The 20,666-nt window shown below is 37.5% G+C and overlaps 2 protein-coding genes across 2 annotated transcripts; both read right to left on the reverse strand.

The window, feature by feature from the left end:
• Positions 1–278: 278 nt before the first annotated feature.
• On the reverse strand, positions 279–4,284 carry LOC142529247 (zinc finger CCCH domain-containing protein 14-like). Its single transcript, XM_075634724.1, has 3 exons — positions 4,057–4,284; positions 3,347–3,407; positions 279–1,225 (listed from the first exon to the last, which is right to left on the reverse strand). The coding sequence occupies exons 1-3, from the start codon at positions 4,127–4,129 to the stop codon at positions 478–480; spliced, it is 882 nt and encodes a 293-aa protein (XP_075490839.1). The 5' UTR covers positions 4,130–4,284; the 3' UTR covers positions 279–477.
• Positions 4,285–4,805: 521 nt separating this feature from the next.
• Positions 4,806–20,345, reverse strand: LOC142529237 (protein PHOTOPERIOD-INDEPENDENT EARLY FLOWERING 1-like). Its single transcript, XM_075634713.1, is given in 23 exon segments — positions 4,806–5,798; positions 6,160–6,236; positions 6,238–6,675; positions 7,899–8,628; positions 9,265–9,335; positions 9,503–9,567; positions 9,765–12,822; positions 12,894–12,956; positions 13,092–13,160; positions 13,493–13,543; positions 14,227–14,361; positions 14,448–14,518; positions 14,597–14,665; positions 15,599–15,734; positions 16,299–16,360; positions 16,455–16,594; positions 16,792–16,880; positions 16,978–17,058; positions 17,215–17,322; positions 17,416–17,496; positions 18,470–18,562; positions 18,672–18,765; positions 20,138–20,345. Coding segments are annotated over 21 exon segments (6,090 nt in total). The 5' UTR covers positions 18,530–18,562; positions 18,672–18,765; positions 20,138–20,345; the 3' UTR covers positions 4,806–5,362.
• Positions 20,346–20,666: the final 321 nt, after the last annotated feature.

Consider the following 20,666-nt stretch of genomic DNA (forward strand, 5'->3'; position numbering starts at 1 on the left):
TATGATAACGCACACAGGCTACTCCTCCAGAGCGACCTTTTTAATTCTTTGTTTCTGTTTATGTACTATGGGGTTTACGTAATGTAACGAAACCATTTTACGTGAAGTTATAGGAAAGAGTATGGTATATCTGTTTATGGACCTGACCACGTCCAACTCCTGCAAGGATTCGGGTCAGATGAATTCAGTCATCCGTTGCACTTATCAATCTTCTAAACGTTCTTTTTGATGTCTGTAAAGACTTCACGATAGCCACGATCCAATTAAAAACAGAAAAATTCACGATATGGAAAATACTTCAGGCAAAATAAGTAAACAAAGCATTCTACAGGTTCGAATCCAAGACAATATAGCAAACAATCAACATTAAATATCTCTTTATACAAGAACTCAGATGGCATTTTCTAGGGGTCTGCAGCAGCACTGCGTACGGAAAACCCAATTGCATTTGTTTGAAGCATGTGAAAGGCAATTTACTCATAGCCCTGTTTTACGTAGCTCAGCAGCCCCGTGTGCGAAGTGGCACCTATCCCCGAACGTACAAGACCCTTTGGAAAAGTTCTCGCAAAGCTTGGTTTTATAGTTGCTTCCTGGTGTAGGAGGGCCTCCTCCAGGAGCTCCAATTGCTTTCACCGAGCCATTTCCCGAACTAACAGTAACAATTATCTCCCTCACCATTGTACTAGCTTGCTGAATTTGTTCAAATGTACCCTCCAGCTCGATGTTTCTGAGATTTGGATTTGCTTCATGATCTCGAATAGCTAACTTGGCTCCCGTTTGCCTGCAAATCTGCTTGGAATTCACCCCACCTTTCCCAATGATGGCACCAACTAGGGAAGCGTCTACACTGATCTTGGCAGTGGCTGACACACCAATGCTGGCTGCAGGTCCTGGCACTGGTGGCTCCATTGGGGCACTAAAACGACCAGAAACGGCTCCAACAGCACGAGGATCCTCATGAGATAGCATAATAGGTTTTCCGAGCTCCCACTCTCCATGAGCGAAGTTGCATTTGTCACCAAATTTGCAACCTTCTGCGGAGTTGAATCTGTTGCATATTTTGGTTTTAACGCCTGCAGGAGCAGAACCATTCGGAATAGCCGGTGGTCCTGCCACTGTTCTGTTGACTGGAGGAACCAAGTTCATCATCTGGGAAACAGCTTTATAGCCACCGGGAAAATAGTGGAGGAAGTGGCAGTTATCACCAAAGGGACAACCAGAAGAACTGCATAGTAGAAAAAAATCTTCCATAATCAGAATTATTTCATCTATGTAACCAAAAAGTCCTTCCAAATGATTAAAGGAGGATTGCACCATATGAGAGACACGACCTTATTTTGAGCTAGGGGAAGGGGGTTTTTTATAATTAGGTCGAACGCAAGACCTCATCCCAAATTTGAGATCTTGATTTCAAATGGGTTATAAGCTACCGGCAACAGATACGACATTTTCTGTGTAAGAATTTGTTCAAAGATTAGTGTGAAGTAAAAAAGAATGGGGCTAAAGCATCCATACAGGAAGTAAAATTCCCGTCCTTTATTTATTTAATTTTAATTTTTCAGTGGGGTTTTGACCATAATACCATTTAACCATATATTCATTAGTGGTTGACAAGGTAAAGTTGCAAAAAATGGGGAAAAAAAATTAAACAGGAATTCTCCTTTGTACTTCAGCAGCTAATGCATAACAAAGACAACAAAAAGTGGGTGCCAAATTCAAATCTTAAGTCATAAGAATCATGAAAGCTCAAATTCAAAAGAGGCACTAAGGGTGTCAGTTATCACTGACAAGAGACAACATTAAGATCCTAATCCCCTTAAAAGCCCATTTTTCCTCTAATATTTAATTCATATGCATCCCCCAGGCACGGATAGGATGGCTCTTAGTTCTCTGTTATATGTGGCACCTACGCACTCATTAATTAAAAATCGTGAATGAAATGAACAACCTCCACATATAACAAAAGAAAATTAGAGACGTTCTCTTGAAGGGCAAAAGGGGCAGGATAATCACAAAGGTTTTATGCTGCTACTTCTGCCAACAGGCATAAGAGCGAAGCCTAATTACATAATGTTCACCTTCATACTACTAAAATCTGCCTATTACTAAATACTAATAGTAACATTGCAGGCATGTGGTATTCAAGGAAAGGTCATGGTTAGTTTGAGCAGGAAAGATACAATCACAAACAAGGAATTGACTGGATGCAGAAGCAAAATAATCGTTGTAGTAACAATAGTAGTAATAATTCCAGTTTTTATCTTATCTTCCTTTCGTCCAAGGAAACTAAAATAACCCAATAATTGTTTCTAAGCCTCCACGAACTTTTCAATCACACAAAAATAAACAAATTACACCCAGACCAGTCGGAGTAGGGTCAAAGACAAATCAATGGGGAAAATTCATGTGTTCAAAAAATCAGCCTAGACGGCCGCCTAGGCGCTAGGTGCGGACCGACTGCACCGAAGAAGTGCTAGTCAGCCAACCTAGGCGCGCGGCTAGGAGGACTTAGGCAGACCTAGGCTGCTGAAAATTGTTATTTTAATTTTTTGGCTTTTTTTGGGATTTTTTTTTTAAAAAAAATAGGCTTTTAATTTAAATTTATAGCCTAAATAAAAAAATTGAAAATTTTTTTATAGGTCATAAACCAAAGTCCAACAAAAACTATGATTTGTTGTCTTGTCCTAACAGACCAAACTTCAGCTTATTATTTTGATAGCATGGAATCCGAGTAGCGGCGCCTAGTCCCCGCCTAGGAGGCCAAGGCGTTAGGCGTCCAACTAGCGCCTAGCAAATTTTAGAACCTTGGAAAATTCTAAAAAGACCGTAAAACACCATAAACTGATATAATATTGTCGAGAATAAAAGCTGAACACCAATATGTAAAAGGTAGTATCCTTATTCAAACTCTAGATCCATCTAATTTGACTTGTGGAATGCTTCTTTGAGAGATTTTCTGACTATGAAAATATAGAAGCATTCCAAAATCAATATATTGATACCAAAATGGTAAAATATACAAACACTGCTGCTTATATTGACGTCAAATGTTCATGATATGTTAGTAAATGATGTTCCCTCTCCAAAAGCATCAGAGTTGAACAACATTGTTACCACAAAGGTATAATAAATAGTCTGGCACCCAAAAAGAGATGGATACTAAAAACTGTGACATACTGCCACTTATATAACTTGCGTTGTAGAGCTATACGCGAAACCCTTTTAAGTACCAAACCAGGAAAATTTTAATGAATGCAGAATAGAAACATAAATTGTAATTACCACTTGTGCAAAGTGGAAAAACATTTAAATTCAATTTTTATATTAAGTGGGTTGAGATTATAACCTGAAAAACTTGGTGCATGGCTTCGATTTGCTTCCTATACCACTTGACAAAGAGTCCAATTCTGTTACAAAACATTAATTTCTCTTTCTGAGTTAGAATTTTCTTAGATTCTTGACATTGCTCATGTATGCGTGTAAACATGTAAATGTGTGGGGCAATACCCATGAACAGTACCATCATTTGCTTAATAACAGCATAATTAGTTTTTAAGAAAACATCAACACATTTTTCATTAATAAGGTATAAAGTATGGTATTTACAAGGCAGAAAAAAAAATTATATGCTCAATATGAATTACATGAATATTTCATCGTGACAAATTGTTTAAAAAGTAAAGAGGAAAAAAGTATCGCTCCATTCAAAGAACACAAGAAACAGAGAAATCTGGTCGTGCTACGTTCACGAGTGATTGTTCAGTATACACAGAAGGATCGACAAACAGTTTTCTAATAACTGAAGTATTTCAGGGTGAATAGTAATTAAAACGACTTAACTAATAATTTTAATCACCGCATGTAAAAAATACTACTAAAGATCCACAAATTTACCCATGAAAAACCAAGTAAACAAAAAATAATAACAATAATAATAACAACACATGAAAATGGAACAACGCCTACGACAGAAGACAATACTCGAGCACAAAAATATATAACACAAATACAAAAAAAAAAGTATCAAAGAGCAAAAAATAGCTTAAAGTTTTAAACCTGGCTTGGATCTCTTAAAACCGGCATTCCCGTTAAGACCGAATTCACCTCTTCCTCTCTTGCGAGTATCCATAGCTCCGAAGCTGACAGATCCAAAAACCAGACCGAACAAACGAAGAGAAGTGATGAATTCTAGCAGAGAAGCGAGATTGACTAGCAGCTTCCTAAAAGGGTTTCCTCGTAGCTACAGTACAGAAATCACTTGCGGCGCTTGGAATCTAACAATGAGTTGGATTTCACTTGAGATGAGATCTCGTGCCGAGTCACGTGCACTTGCTGATAGATGGGCCTATATGGTTTCACAAAAGCCCATATCGACGGCCCATCTGTAGCTTCAGTGCAAAATACATCTATATTTTTTTAAAACTTTCGAAAGTAGATTGTGCCACTTCACCAAGCAAATGTTCACCCGTTTCCCTAATCCCACGTCAATGAATTCGAGTTTAATCGGACCAAAATCTAACATGCAATTGGATCGAATCATTGACTAATGCAAATTGACATTTTTTTGGGAAGGTATTAAAAAATACTTCTTTACTTGATTTATGTTCATATCTATGAGCTTCATGTTTACGGCACACATAATTTGACTCGATGCGTGAAAAAATATTTTGAAAAGAAAAAAAAAAGAAATCTTATTTTATGTTGATTTTTTCTCAAGCATCTTGAGATAAATGTTTTTAACCTGATATGAAAATTTTTCTTTCTTTTGGTTAACGAGTTGGTATAGATTATAAGGACCCTGAAAATAAATGAATAGCCGACTGCAAATATCATATATATACTAGGGAAGATGGAAATAATTTTCTGCTAACAGATAGATAAATGTGCTAGCCCCCCAAGCATTCAATAATGAAAAATTTAATAGAAATGTGCCCCAGAATGGCAAAGCACCCTGCCATTCCACCACCAAGCACGAATACCACCTGCAAGAATATTAGACCTAAAACCTACCTGTGATCATATTATATCCCCCCTCCCTCTTCTCAATGTCTAACACAGTATATTTTATGTATATCCTCCGGAGCAACCTTGCTCTCTCGCCGTTCTAAAAAGCAAACGTCCCTGGTGAAAAAACCACTTGGAGGTTGGAACAAAACAGCCACTGATCCACATCAAATATTCAAATGAGGCCATTTCGGTAATTAAATCTTCGACAGCACAGCGCAATCCTCCCCAGCCTCGGGTAATGAATACTTTCATTGGCAGGGAGTGGCGGGAGCATCTCCATCATGAGATTGAGCCCTTCCAATAAAAAAAGCTACTCCATGACCAGGACTGGCTTCTGGTTTTGCATCATCGAATCTTATCCAATATCAGTAAAGTCAGGTGATATTGACCAATCATCCAGTTCAGATATCAAATCTGGCCAAATTTGGAGTGAATCTATTCCCAACGTGCAACCCAAAGAAGCAATTTCACTATCCGTACCAAGCAGATATTTATTATCACATTCAAGTCCACCATCATCATGGAAACAAGATGGCAATTCATCAAAATTCGTACTAGAGTCACTGACTGTCAATGGCAGAGGTTGGAATACTTGATTGGCAGTAAGACAGTGCGAATCAGCACTCTCAATACCAGTTCTTTTTAACTTTGATTTAGAAGGCTTGACCAACTCAGAAACAAGGAGCTCTTGTCTCCCAAGACGTTGTGGAGTCCAAAACCCAGAGTCACCAATGGTAAATTCTAGCAAGTCCTCACCAAATAACCCTTCAACACGATGGGACAGGAGATTTCTGCAAAAACGAAAATAGCAACATGCAGTAATGCTAATAGGAGTAATATGAGTATTTACAAGTGAAAATCTGATGGCAGATCAAAACTATTTGTGAAGCAAATAGACCATATATCTCCCAATTTTATAATCCTCCTCGTAAAGAACATACAAAATCTGGGCCACAAACTTAAGTAGAAAGGGTTTTAAGGTGGAGTTGAAGTGGTAGGATGGAGGCGCCAGATAGTCAGCCTAAACAAAGGTCAATTGTTCATATACAAGACAATGATGACTTGACAAGAGGTTGACTTATTTGAATTTACCCTGACCAATTTCCATAAAAGATTGCACAAATCTAAAATTAAATATGAAGGAGGTCATACCTGAATTGGTTTTCAACCAGGCTCCAGGAAGATTTGAAATTACCATTTTCACTAGCAAGCATCTTCGAGGATGGGGGAGGGCTCTGGGCCAAGAATTGAAAGATCAACAATAGAGGGAAGGGGAGTTATTTCATCCCTCTCTCCTTGAAGTGCAAGAGTGATATCCAATCGCTCTTTTGCAGCCAAAAGCTTATTGCTTTGGTTGACAATGTTTGATCGTTCATTAGTTTGATGACTGCAGTCACCATCTAGGGCGGCTGCAACTAAGACCCCACACTGATATAAATTTGTAAATTCCAGCATTTCTGATGATTTCCTCGAGGGATTCTGATGGTTGAACGTAGTACCGAACTGTGGAGAAGAATAAAAGCCATTTTGAGTAGATAAAGAGCCTTTCTTAAGGCTGGGCCGTGATAACCTCCAAGCAGCAGAAACCGCAGCGAAAAAATGCTTTTGTAGTAGTGGTTCATGATCTCGTAGTTCAGAAGCAACGCTAAGCAACACCCGCATATTATCCTAATGCAGGAAACACTGCATGAATGAATTGAAATGTACAAAATTGCCGAGCTAAAATAACTGCAAATCAAGCCACAGAGTAAAAGAAACACGTGTAGAATGTTGAGAAAAACAGAAGAAAATGTGAGCAGAAAATCAGGGCTACTTGAAGCAAGCATGCTCAAATAAATTGCAGAAGGTACAATCAGTGAAATGAAAACAATTTTTTAAAACCTGAAGGTTTATCCTGCAAAGGAAATTATTTGCAATTACATAAAACTAACAAAAAGAGTATCAATCCTACGATAGCTCGCATATGTACAACTACTTCTACTTGATGTCATTGGTTTTTTAACAAGATACAATAGCAAGTAACTCTAATACTCCACAAATTTGGAGATTAGGGATGTCCAATCCAGTCATACCCTTCTTTTTTTGGTATGAACACCTGAGAAGTGGGGAGGGATTAGGCCACCGGTACACATTGATTGCAAACTCAGAAGGAAACATCAGCGGGAAGTGATATGAAGAAAAAAAGGAAATACTACATTCTGGAACATACAGGGCAGACTAAACGTAACTTATATAAAACCAAAAGATCAAGTTTATCGGTTCACCAATGACAATTTTAAAAAGGATGAAGTGAAGTCGAACTCCAAGACACCTGGTGACCAAGAGTGCTGCATTCACTAAGCATCTGCGGCCAAAATTGCTTCTCTTTTATAGAGGTTATGTGAACATTCATAATGATTACAAATTTCTTGGTCCAAATAGCATGCCAGATCTGCCAAAGCCCAAATTCTTAGTTTTTAAAGAGGCATTAGCTGTTTGAGCTTCTTGTTACATTCATATTCAAGTTAATCCAGGTCACTCCTTCGGTTATTCTATTAAGGGTTTCTTTTTATTAGGAAACCCCGGTAAACATCTTTTAGACTTTAGTTATTTAAATTTTACTGGATTCAAATGATATACAGGGCAAACTATAATCTCGGTACAGTGCAGACACCTATGCAGCATATTTACCATTTTACCTCAAATAGTTTAAGCGGATAAAGCATGTTTTTTTCTCCATTCTAATTTTACTAGGTTTAGCTATATCTTGAAACTCACCTAACATTAACCGACATTCGAAATAGTTGTTTGTATCATTAAATGATTTAAATTCTTGAAACTAGACATTGCAGTTTGTCTAAGTATGTCTTCAATTCAGCAGCTTAAGGAACAATTGCTTCAAGCAAACATACCTCGGTTACTCTAAGAAGAGCCTTCCCACAACCAACACTAACCGCTTTGTCAGTATTGGTAGCATCACCAACAGACAAAACGTATATTTGAATTAGTTCCCTAAATCTCTCACAGCAATGGACAGGATGGCGAAATCTGCCACGATATGATCCGCCAGCAGTCATTCCATACAATATTTCACAAGCCAAGTTCCAATTTGGGCCATACTCATGAACCGCAGCACATAATACAGCATCTTCACGTGTTGACCAAAGGTCAGGTGAAGGAAAATCCTTAGACCAAATGTTCCCTTTCTTCTTTAACTTTTCTGACTTTATGATGAAAACCCGTTTCAGAGGCATAACAGAAATAGATAGTTTCCCGCGAGTTTTGCCCCTACTTAATTGCTTAGTCTCAAGATCAACTACACAATTATCCTGATTGTTATAGTATTTGCTGGAAGATTTGGAATAAAGAAGCATGTCTTCTTTTTTAGACTTCTTTTTGCTCATCAGCTCGTCATCATCTGATGCAGGTTTACGCTTCTTCTCACGGGTTGAGCTTGGAGATAAAGCATCAGATGATGTGATCATCTCATCATAAATCAAATCATCATCTATGGGCATTGGTTCAGTGGATGACTCTGCCTTGATAGATACAGGTTTAGAAACTAGAGCCCCTTTCTTCAAAGATTTGAACTTGGCCTTTTTGTTATTTTTCTTCGACTTGGGTTTAGGAGCTATGTCATTTCTGCTTTGAGAAAAAGAACAGTTGATGCAAAAACAGCAATATATAGATTGTATGAATCAAAATTACTTGGAGATAATATCTTAAATAATAATTTGCTCCAATGAGAAAAACTAAATTTCTATATGTCAACAAAGTAACATGCATGCAATATCTCATCCTAGTATGACTAAATGTAATCATTTTCATGCAGGTAATCTAGGAAGCAAGATCCTAAATCAAACTGAGATATATTATATGGACGTAAATGTTACTCACAGTACACAAAATTTCAATCTACAAGGAGAACCACAGTAAGATGTCTAGTAAATCTACCAGAAAATCAACATTATTACAAGCCAGATTAGCAAATGCATTGACTGGAAAATTTCAGGATGTTACTAATTGTCAAGATAGCCTGTTCCATGTTTTAAATTTCTAATTCTCCATAATCAAATGATTATGCAGAAGATTCAACCCAAATAATTCAATGCAATTTTTATTTCATGCATTGACATAGAAAAGTATCTTGATATGCAAAATAGCAAGCACCACAAGAAGAGATTTACCAGCCAAACATATCCACAAGTCAAATCGCACTAACTATGTCAAGAACGTTGCTCTGAAAAATATAAAATGCGTTGTAGAAAGGCTACTTACCTGAAAGAATCTGAAATTCTATATTCTAAAGCATCCTTCTCCTTGGCTTCCCGTTCTAGATCTTCCATTAACTATGAAACATAATTAATACCAGATCACATCAGTAAAACGGCAATAAAGAAATGCAAAGCTGGGGATGTATCTCTCATTTAAACAAGAGAGTCGCCGAAAACAGATACATGGTCCAATGAAAACGTATAATCATTTTCTTTATAAAAGTTTAAAGTTCATGCCAAACCTGATGTTGAGCTAGAGCTTCAACTTGTTGCCTGTATACTTCTGTTGCAAAATCAGTATCCCATCCTGAAAAAAAGATGATAAAAAATATTACGTTATTTGAGTATAACTCTTGAAAAAACAGATTTTAAATAAAATGTGAAATAAATAACAATTCTTGGCTTAAGTTCATACAAATACTACACTAAGCACTCAACGTATTCAACTAAATAAGATTAGATATTTCAACAAAACATGAAAAACCAAATCAAGGGCATTCATACTTTCATAGACTAAAGGCTCTTCATCATCGTCAATCTCGGCTTCCATATCATCCTTTAACTTCTCAATGCGCTCCAACTCCCATTCAGTTTCCTCAATCTGAATATGTGATTCCACTACTGCCTTATCTATAATTGGGTCCCATAATTCTAGAAAACGTACAGCATACCGGTCAATTGGGCGCAGCTGATCCTCAAAAGATAGGATTGCTTGTCCTGCTGCAGCAGCAGCTGCAGCCATCTGTTTGACGTCACCCAGCATATCAACATCATCTTCTTCACCAGTTAAAACAAGAGGCCTCTCCTCGAGTGGATGGCTTCTAATAATGAAACCTTCATCTGATTTTGTGTTAAACTCAGCATGCTCAGCAGTCTCATCTGGCTTTATGTCATCTTCATTAACTAGTTCATCGTCTTCCAGTTTTCCAATGGTTTCCTCTGTGAATTCTTCATTATCCACAGCCTCTTCTTCTTCAACTTTCTTCAATGCCATATAGTCAGCCTCATCTTCAACAATTTTTAAAGCAGCCTCCAGATCTGCACTAGATAAATTGATCTCTCCACCATTATTGACAGTCTTATCTGTTTGTGCATCTTCTATTGGAATTGTTTGGTTGCCTGAAAACAATTCCATTGGGTCTAGTTTCTTGAAAAATTCAGTGTTATAGCTTCCACCTTGTATAACCAAATTGTCAAGAGCACGCTTCTGATTAGCCTTTTTCAGAATGTTCTCTTCAATGGTGCACTCACTGATTAGCCTATAGATGTGGACTTCACGTGTCTGCCCTATCCTGTGACATCTATCTTGGGCCTGTTGATCCATGGCTGGATTCCAGTCACTGTCATAAAAGATAACAGTATCTGCCCCAACTAGATTAATGCCAACACCACCACTGCGTGTCGACAAAATGAAAAGAAAAATCTTTGTGTTTGTGTTAAACCGCTGCATAAGTGTTTGCCTCTCTTCAGGCGGAGTGGAACCATCAAGACGCATGTAAGTGTAACCATACAAGTTAATGAAGGCCTCCAAAATGTCAAGCATCTTTGTCATTTGGGTGAATATCAGCGCACGGTGACCCTCTGATTTCAATTTTCTGAGGAGCGCTGCGAGCTCCTGCAGCTTACCACAGTCGAACTGAACAAGTCTCCTATCAGGAAAATAGACTTGTCTTCTAACTATGGCAGGTCGAAATGGGGTCAGAAGCGGGAAAAGACCTTCAGAACATTTATCCTTGTAATTTTGCTTTATAAACACAGTTGATCCACCATTACTGCACCAGCAAATGGGGGGAGGGGCACGGGCAGCAGGTATTGCAAACATGAAACTTTCAATTTGATCAACCATCTTTGTAAATCTTTCAGCTGGAGAAAGCACCATGTCAGCCACTCTGGATGAATATAGACAAGACAAAGGATTGTATTTCTGACTATGAATATCACGGACTGGGTGCTTCACAGTAACAAGCTCTCGTAAGTCAGTGGCATATATTGGTTTTTTCTTGCACCTCAAAGCATTCCACCATGCTACAGATGCTGCTCTCTCATTTAGTTCTCGCAATCTTTCATTCAAGAGTGCCTTTTGGATCTCCATAAAAGTATTTGTTGCAGTTAGCTTTTCTTTATGGTTAGCTAAGCTTGACGTTCCTTCCAAAATGTGTGCACCACGCTCAATTAAACTTGAAGGAGTAGCAATAGCTTGAATTTCTTCACCCTCCCAAGAAGTCATGATGAAATCCAAATGTGTGAAAACAAAACCCAAGCCTCGGAGATCAACATGTGACCATGCAAAAGTTGCGAGAATTGAGCAAACCGAAGAACTCAGTTGCATATCAATACCACTCATATCAAATGAACTAATAATGGGACGGCCTTCAAACAAATCAGGATGATTGCAGACTTTACGAAGTTGCATAATAATACTTATCATTCCAAAAAAATTAGCACTAGATAGAGTTTCTTGCGTCTCAGAGCTAGCTATGAAATCCTCGTATAAATTACGCTGTCTTCGCGAAAGTCTACAACTAATAACATGTTCATGTTTCATCGGAAGCTGCTTCTCGACATCCCTTTTCAATCGACGAAGAATAAAAGGACGGAGAACATTATGCAGCCGATCCACTACTTCTTTATTTACCTTCTCTTGTCCCTCTACCATCCCAGATATAGGATTACTGAACCAGTCCTTAAATTCTTGGTGAGACTGAAAAATATGTGGCATCAAGAAATGCATAAGAGACCAGAGTTCCATTAGATCATTCTGTAATGGTGTACCTGTTAAAAGAATACGCCTTTTTGAGTTAAAATTAAGAAGTGTTTGCCACCTTTGTGACTTCCAATTCTTTATCAAATGAGCTTCATCCAGAATAAGGTATTTCCATTTCTTCCTCTTGAAAACTTTCGAGTCCTGTATGACAAGCCTGTAAGTGGTTATGCAAACATGAAAATAATTAGGTTTCATCCATCCTTGTCTCTTAAATCTCCGCTCTTTAGCACTTCCAAAGTACGTCAATATTTTGAAAGCAGGACACCATTTAAGAAACTCTGTTTCCCAATTGAGCATGACACTAGTAGGGACAACAATAAGATGTGGGCCCCATATTCCTTTTTCACAAGCTAAGTGAGCAAGCAATGCTATTGTCATAATTGTCTTCCCCAAACCCATCTCATCGGCAAGAATTCCATTCAATCTCTTTTCATACATGGTCACAAGCCAATCCAAGCCAATATGTTGATACTCCCGCAATGGATACTTGACGAGGAAAGGAAACTTTGTACGCACTTTTGTTGTTGAGAATGTGTTACCCGTCGGTTGTGCTGACCTGGCTGCCGCTGCTGCATCTGCAATTATATCTTCACTTTGAATATCCTCTCCAGATTTTCCCATAAGTTCAGCCTCGTCATCTTGCAGACGAGGGCATATCTCGCGCTCCAAGCCAGTAGATTCATCACCAGTTTGCTTAAGTTCAGAGCATCCATGTGCTGATGAATCCAGAAACTCCTCAGAACCAAAAGCATGTGAGGACTCAGAGTCAACTCCTGCATCTTCACCAGAGTTACAACCCTGAATGGAAACAGGAGAATCAATATCTCATGTGCACAATTAGAGAAAAAATGAAGCCCAGATCAACGTACCTTTTTATACCTTGCAATCAGCTCCTCCACCGGAACTTCACTTTCCTTATGCAGAAGTGCAATCTGGAAATGTGTGATTATTCCATATGCAGCACATGTATGTGCAATTATAATTACCCAAACTTTAACGCTATAAATAAAATAGTATCAAAACTAGGGAGCATAGAGGCTCCAGATACATGATTTCATGGTTTTCACCTCGTTGCCAGTATCGTCTGATTCTTCATTTGCTAATTCTTCCTCCTCCAAGAGAGTTGTTTCATCATCCTGAAAGTCGAGGTAGGCATCAATAGAAAAGAGAGAACATTTTAATCACAATTTTGAAACATTTCAGGCTACTCCCAAATAAAGTGCCAACTTCTTTCAAGTAATGGCAAGGATACTTCTTGAAAAGGAGTACTTGGAGCTAGAGAAGGAATGGAGAAACAATAGTCGGTAAATGTGTTTGATGGCTAAAAAATAGTATGGCTCAGGTTCAGATCTCGCTTACAGGATCGTCATTTAGCAACATAAAAATTCTAGATATCATTGCATGAGAAATGGAAGTGCTTGGACATGCAACAATGAAACCTTTAACCATCATTAAGATAATAACATACCATGTCGTTCTCCTTTTCTTCTCCAGATGAAAGTACAAAATCATCGTCATCCTATTAAAAAAATTGAAGTAAATAATCATGGGAATTTACCAAAATTAAAAATTTATAATCACACAAGTAGATGAGAACATTAAACAGCTATGCATGGCCACACGCTATATACAAATCTCAAAGGGTGATTCCAGTATGAGATATATAAGCAAAATAACTGCGTAACAAGATTCAATAAAACAAAACTACGCTGCCACTCTAAGGCAAGGGGCATCATTCCAAATAAAGCAACAATTTTTAGATTTTTTCAGGTTGACCTTACATCACTTGTGGTGCTAATTAAAACTACTTGGGATATGACACCTTAAAGCCAATCATGTTCTAATGGCCAATGGTCGGACAAATCAGCTATAAGCATTAAAGATGCTAAGGACAAATCCCCGATATTAACCACAAAAAACATTCTCAAGCACATTTGTTAAAAGTGAACCAGGTGTGTGCCAAAACGAGGCACTTCAATGAACCACAGGCCATAAAAGCTCAGGAAGTGCTTTTAAGCATGCATGAGTCAAAATCTCTAAGTAAGAGAACTTCAAACATCTTTTTTCATGGGAATTCTTTTGAAAATCTAGATTCTAGAGAATTATAACTCATCACGCCTCATGATTTGTACGGGTCACACCAGGGTGCCTTGGTGCGCTTAAGGTCAACATAAATGTAACTTCCCAGTAACATATTCTTACATGCTCATCATTAAAGTTCTGCAACAGCGGCTTTTTCTCTGACTCGAGAAGTTTCTTCAAAGAATTTCTCCTTTTGTATGTCTCGACCTCTGAGTAATGGTTTTCGGACATAGACAAGACACCGTTACTTTTGACCTGCATAAGTCGATCAAGGAGTGTTAGGCTAAGTATTGGGCTCACATGACAATTTGTGACGGAAGACATAAACACATACAACTTACACAACGACAACCATGCCTCACTGGCGAGCCAGTTCTCTCTAACTCAGCGTCACATTCCATATCTTCTTTACCTGATTAAAATTGGACAAAACATGAGATAACTGAACAAGAAGTTAAATACATAGCGAACAGCTACTAAACATGCATACTGTTGAAATTGCTCATATCGGTTGCTCCAGGTGCATTATCAATCTTGTCAGGACTCTTTTTTTGGCTAGCTGAGAAACAATGAAATGAATAATCAACAAAATGTAACCATACAAACATAGCAGATAAAGAAACAATCAATATATACATCCACATCCAAATTTCAGCAGGCTTACGAAACCGTGGCATCAAATATTAATTTTAGACTTTTTTACTGGTACATAAATTAAATACACACTATGAGAGGACAAGGATCTATCCTCTCTAATCAAACAAATGAGAGGGCAAGGACATTTTCTGTAGTCTCCTGGAAGAAAATTGGAAACCTATATCGCCGACCTTGTTCACATTATGTGTTAGAAATATGCATGGCAACTGGTTTACAACAAGATAGGACAAGGACTCATCTTCTCTTATAGTAAAAAGGGCAAGGACTTTCCATGTAATCCCCTGAAAAAAATAGGACATCATCATTTCAACTTCGCCACTTTGGTGTGCTATAAATATGCATGGCATGGTTTACAACGAGAGAAATAAGAAGCCCTATCAGTGGGCTCCTCTAATATAGCATTCCTGCACCAAATGATGCAAATTCGACAATTTTGTAAAACACAATTAAGAGGGAGACTCCAATTTAAAGCAAAACGAATTATCAATCCATTCATCCGTGTATCTTGTATAAGAATCAAGGCAATCACGCCATTTCAAGTAAAGTGTTCTTCGTAACCTTAAAGTGATTTATTCCCACAGATTTGAAGGCAAACACAAGTTCCTTTCTTCAAAGACACGACCACCCCACTCATCCCTAAGAACTAGAAGATACATAACCAAACAATATTTATCAATCATCATTATCAGCAATCACCATCGTCAATTAATAAAAATGAGAGCTTGGATATCTGTTTAAATAGCTAAGAATGACAACAATTCATTTTATGGACTATTGTACGTAAAAAATTCATAGGGCCATAGATTTGCAACAATGACCAAAAAAAATGTGGCACCTTCTTGATCAGTATAACGTTTGAGTATCTCTTCAAGAGGCAGATCAATTTCACTTCTCAAAGCTGCCAGCTCTTCTTCCCTCTCTTCGTTGGTGATCAGAGCTTCGTCTTCCTCAATAGTATGTTCATCATCTACCTAAAGTCGAAAGGGGAACTTGTGCAAGTAAAAATAAAATCCTAAACATACAAGGTTTTATCACAAAATCAAGGTATTAGATGAGGTCACAGTATGCAGTTTGTCACAAATACACTCCGAACACAAAATCATCCATTTAAGAGACACAGCATTACATGGTCAAGATGGTGCATATCTGCATGTAATGAAATTCACATGCCACAGAAGCCATAAATGCAGAACGGTCACAACAATAAAAGCAATACAAGAAAATACTGAACTATGGTGCACATGATACCCAGTGAGAAGTATCCCCAATTTACTCAAGTTGAAGCCTAGGTGCATTGTTTTCTAAGCATTGAAACTGAAAAGGAAAAAAGCAAGAGACCAGTCAACTGCTGATCTGAGTACCATAGAAACTAGAATAAATCAAGAGGAAAACTTAATTCAAGTGAAAAAAAAATGCACAGAGGATGGATGCCATAATTTTCAGGGAACTATAATCCCAGAGTACCTACCACATGGACAAGAATTCAAAGCACATATACTTTAAGAAAGTTAACTTAGAAAAGCAGTACAACTTACTGATTCATCTTCAGACAGTACATCATAGTCCTCATCTAAACCAGGGGCATTTGACTGGGATCCTAGCATTATCAGTTTGATTGAGATACGGACGCGATTACACAAACATATGAGATTTCAAAAAGAAATATCAACTGACCAAAAATCACCACTCACCAGCATCTGATTCAGATTTTGTTCTATCAATATCATCTCCTTTCCGTAGTATATCTGGTTTCTCTCGAACAGTACAAAGGTGAGGTGGTTTGCAAGGAGTTGGCGAGTTCACAAGGTTCTCTGCTAGCATCGTCGAGTACCTAAACAATTTGCATGGTATTGTAGTCATTTCAGATGTCAATTAACAAGGGTGAACTTAGTATTTAAGCAGGAAAAATAATTAATGTGAATCTGCATATAACAGCTCTTTCTAAAGACAGAAATATGTGACAAATTTTAGATACACAAGATAGCTTCACAAGGAAGACACCAAAATGTTGTCAGAAGCATACTTTACCTCTCTGTTTGCCCTAGAAGAAACTCAAGCTGCTTATCAAGAGCTTTTTTCTTCTTCTCATCTAGCTCTAGCTGATGCTTGTACGCCACCTGAATCAACCATAATAAGAAGAATCTCCCATTATTGGAGCGTGAAGTTCAAGATAACCAAATAAAATGTAATAATGTACAAGAAATAATGACTTGCCAGCTTCTCTATTTTAATCCAGAATTTCTTAACATCCTTTGAGATATTCAGCGCTACTTTTCTCAACCTCTGTTCCTCTTCCTGAACAAGTTTATAACTTGGCATCACAAAATATTGCACGATGGCAAAATTAAAGATAGTGTCACCATCAGTAAATTAATGCAAAACTAAATCGATGTCTAAGCATAAGACATTGAAGCGGTATAATAACTTTACAAACAATGTATAAAACTAGACCTTTACTCTCTTCTCCCCTCTTGTCGCTTGATCCAGAATGCCCTTGCTGGCTTTCATTGCAACTTTCTTTGCCTGAGCAAGTTTCCATTTCCTCTCTGACTCAAAGTCCTGGAGCACCATGACCATTAGCATAAAAAGCTCTAAACATTCAAAACCATGACACCAGATAAGTGTAAGGTTAAATAACACACACTTGGTTACCTTTGATAACCAGATCATCTCTTCCAAGACATGATCCCAATGAGTTTTAGGGCGTTTTGGTTCTTTTGGGGCTTCAAGCGCCTATAATAAAAACAGTCAAAATTTGTAAAATCAGGCCATTACTAGGATCATTTATTTCCTATTCTCTACCAGCTGCTACTTCATACAAAACGAAAATTCATGCCTTTTCGCTTTATCTCCACAGCAGATGTGTTCAGCATATACCGTCCGCATGATGTTTGAATACACAGGGTCGAGACATAGTTTATACAAAATGCAATACATTGGAAGATTATAAAATTGTAGAAGGTTTTTTTAATTTAAAATACACAATTTAGCTCTCATTTATGCAAATAAAAGTTAGACAGGGAAACTATTACATAGTTAACAAGAATTGTTAAACGCATAGACCAATCAACTTGCTTGGTGGTACAGTAGTTGGCTTCTAATGAGTCATGACAATGTCATGGGTTGGAACCATTCGGGGCTGAAAGAATAGTCCAATGCATCAAGGATACAAGTAAAGGCACAACTAACAAGCACGAATCCTTACATTTGTATAAGAAGAAGAATCGGCAATTATTAAATGCATAGACCAACCAACTGGCTTCCTGGCAGTTTACTTGGTTTCTCATGAGTCATGACTTCATCACAGGTTTAAAGTTTGAACAATTTCAAGCACACATTTGTTATAAAAAAAACAAAAGAAATTGAATGCATCAAGGATACAAACAAGGCACTACTAAATGCGTGAAGCTATACATATTAATAAAAAGTATCTATACGATCAAACTCAAAGCATGTGAAATCAAACCCATGATACTTCAATTCCATTTAATCTCAAAGACAACCCTTCCATCCCCAAATTTTCAATCAGCATGGAATTTTGAACAACAAAAAACACCAAGATCTAGTTTCTTAAAAATATTCACTAATGGCATAGGTTGAGAAATAAAAGAACTTATATGCTACCATAGCCCAAGTCGAAGTTTCAATATCATATGCTGGTTGATTAATGTAGTAAATACATAAAAAGAAAACTGAGCGCTGTCACCTTCTGTCGCCGAGCCCGTGACTCATGGTCAAGTTTAGACCTTGGACCTTTGGAGGCCATAATTAGCTCACAATGCTGATCCCATAATAAAAACTATAAAAGAAGGGAAAAACAATAGAAAGTCATACATTAATGTTAAATTGTCTGTATTTATATTCCATGAGTGTCAGTCAATGTGAATATTAATACAAATAGAACTTACAGCTGCTAGAAAAAGTAGCACTGATTGTTATAAAGTACCAACTTGTTTTCATATGAAGAGAATTTCAAAAGCGAGTCACCAAGTTCCATCCGACCTAATGAAAGAGAACGCGAACAAACCTTTTCATTAGCAAGTCACAACCGTTCACATGAAACGTGAATTTTATTTTGTTCCCATAAACAACACAACTCTCTAAATCATCATACTTGATCCAGTGCGAGCAATTTTTTTATTATCAGGTATAACATCAAGTCTAAAGAATAGAGATGCAACCATGTGCAAAGTAGTGCTCCACAATTATATACATCCATAAAACGTTCTAGATTAAGAACTCAATCCCATTGTCAGAAATTCACAATGATATTTCAAGATGGTTTGGTGGCTACTTGTAAACTCAATCTTTTCAGCAGACTTATTGAACAGTCACCAGCCAAAGGCTTTAACAGTGACATGATAATGAGACTACCTCTATATCATGAACAACTATCAGTGAAATTTGAACCTTTACCTAGGGTATAGTCCACATAACCAAATGAGAAATTTAACACCTAGCCACAGAGCCAAGACAAGATTGCCTTACCCCAGACAATTAGATCCAATCAGGTATGCTCGCATCAAATTAACCAAAATTAACCAAAGTTTCCATAAATTATATGAACCTCGTCACATTCGCAATAATATCCACCAAAACTCCCTCATAAGATGTCTCGTTCATGTTTTATCCAATAAATTTACGGCCTCAGTAGGTGCAAAGACGAAGTTATGCTGTCTCACTTCTAGATTTCTTAATCCTTCCCTAAATCTATAGATATTTACAGTCCCCCGAAATTAAATGAAGCTAATCTGTATAAATAGCACACTTGGATGCATGTGAACATGTACTGATGCAGCATTTGGTTGTTTTGATCAAAAAAAGAAACCAAACAATAAAGGTAATACAAGAAATACACAAGATATATCTTTTCAAAGGTTCTCGAGTGAAATGAGAAAATTAGAATTACAGTAAGCTCTTATTTTTATCATCATATTAATGTTGCTAATTAACTCGACCCCTCTCCAAAAATAAAATAAAGTAATCAAGCCCACCGGGCATTACAACGCAATAGTAAGGATTACCAGACATGTTTAGGTTCTTTTCCCAGCAAAAAAAGAAGACTCCAAAAATATCCTCACGTGAAATGCAAAATTCTTAACTTGATGCAAGCATTTCACTAATGAAACATAAACAACAATTCTACATGTGAGCACCCTTGACTTTTGATAACACAGCAAAACAAAAGAAAAATCAGAATAGGCATGAAACCTCAAACAGAGAACCATAAATCTCCGTGTTTGTCATCAAAATAAAATCACACATCAAAACAAAAACCAAGAACCACAAAGCTACTGTCACATACGCAAAAAAAAAAAAACGCATTTACTTGCAAGAACATAAGTAAAGAATAAAATATTCCGAAAAAACTCACCTGTCGAGTTCTTTCACGTGAACCCCCGGAAAAACAAAGCAAACACCATGAACTCCGGGGTTCTCCACTGTGTAAAATGAACAAACACTTCGTACAAACAAGAACCGAAAGATCTAGAGCGTGAAAGACGGTAGAAAAAGGACTCGCCGGGATCGTTTTATAGTTTCCACATGCAAAACCAGAAAGCGCTCGGGTTTAAGCACCGGCGAGCTCCGACGAGTCTCAGATCCAAAAAAATACGTATACGACTGAGTATATATCGATCTGCCTCCGTAAATCCGATAAAGCAAATTATTTTTTATATTTAAAAATTAGAGAAAATGGGTTTTTTCTCTTTTTATTGCGATTTACTTATTAATATACGAATGAGTTGAAAGGAAGAGTTTAGTTTAGAACTGTTGCGCGGTGGTGATATGTAGGCGGTAGGTTTAACATGTGAATGACGGATTGATGGCTGGGCCGAATGGACGGCTGAGATCGGTTGATTTACAAGGTACAGTAAAATAGCGACTTTCTTTACTTTTTTCAA

The sequence above is a fragment of the Primulina tabacum genome, chromosome 2 (assembly GCF_025594145.1).
Source record: "Primulina tabacum isolate GXHZ01 chromosome 2, ASM2559414v2, whole genome shotgun sequence".
Taxonomy (NCBI): domain Eukaryota; kingdom Viridiplantae; phylum Streptophyta; class Magnoliopsida; order Lamiales; family Gesneriaceae; genus Primulina; species Primulina tabacum.

Coding starts and splice junctions, on each gene's coding strand:
- LOC142529247 (XM_075634724.1), bottom strand. CDS start 4,129: ATGGATACTCGCAAGAGAGGAAGAGGTGAATTCGGTCTTAACGGGAAT. Junction 3,408..4,056: donor TTTTAAGAGATCCAAGCCAG/GTTTAAAACTTT, acceptor GTTTTGTAACAG/AATTGGACTCTTTGTCAAGT. Junction 1,226..3,346: donor CCATGCACCAAGTTTTTCAG/GTTATAATCTCA, acceptor TCTACTATGCAG/TTCTTCTGGTTGTCCCTTTG.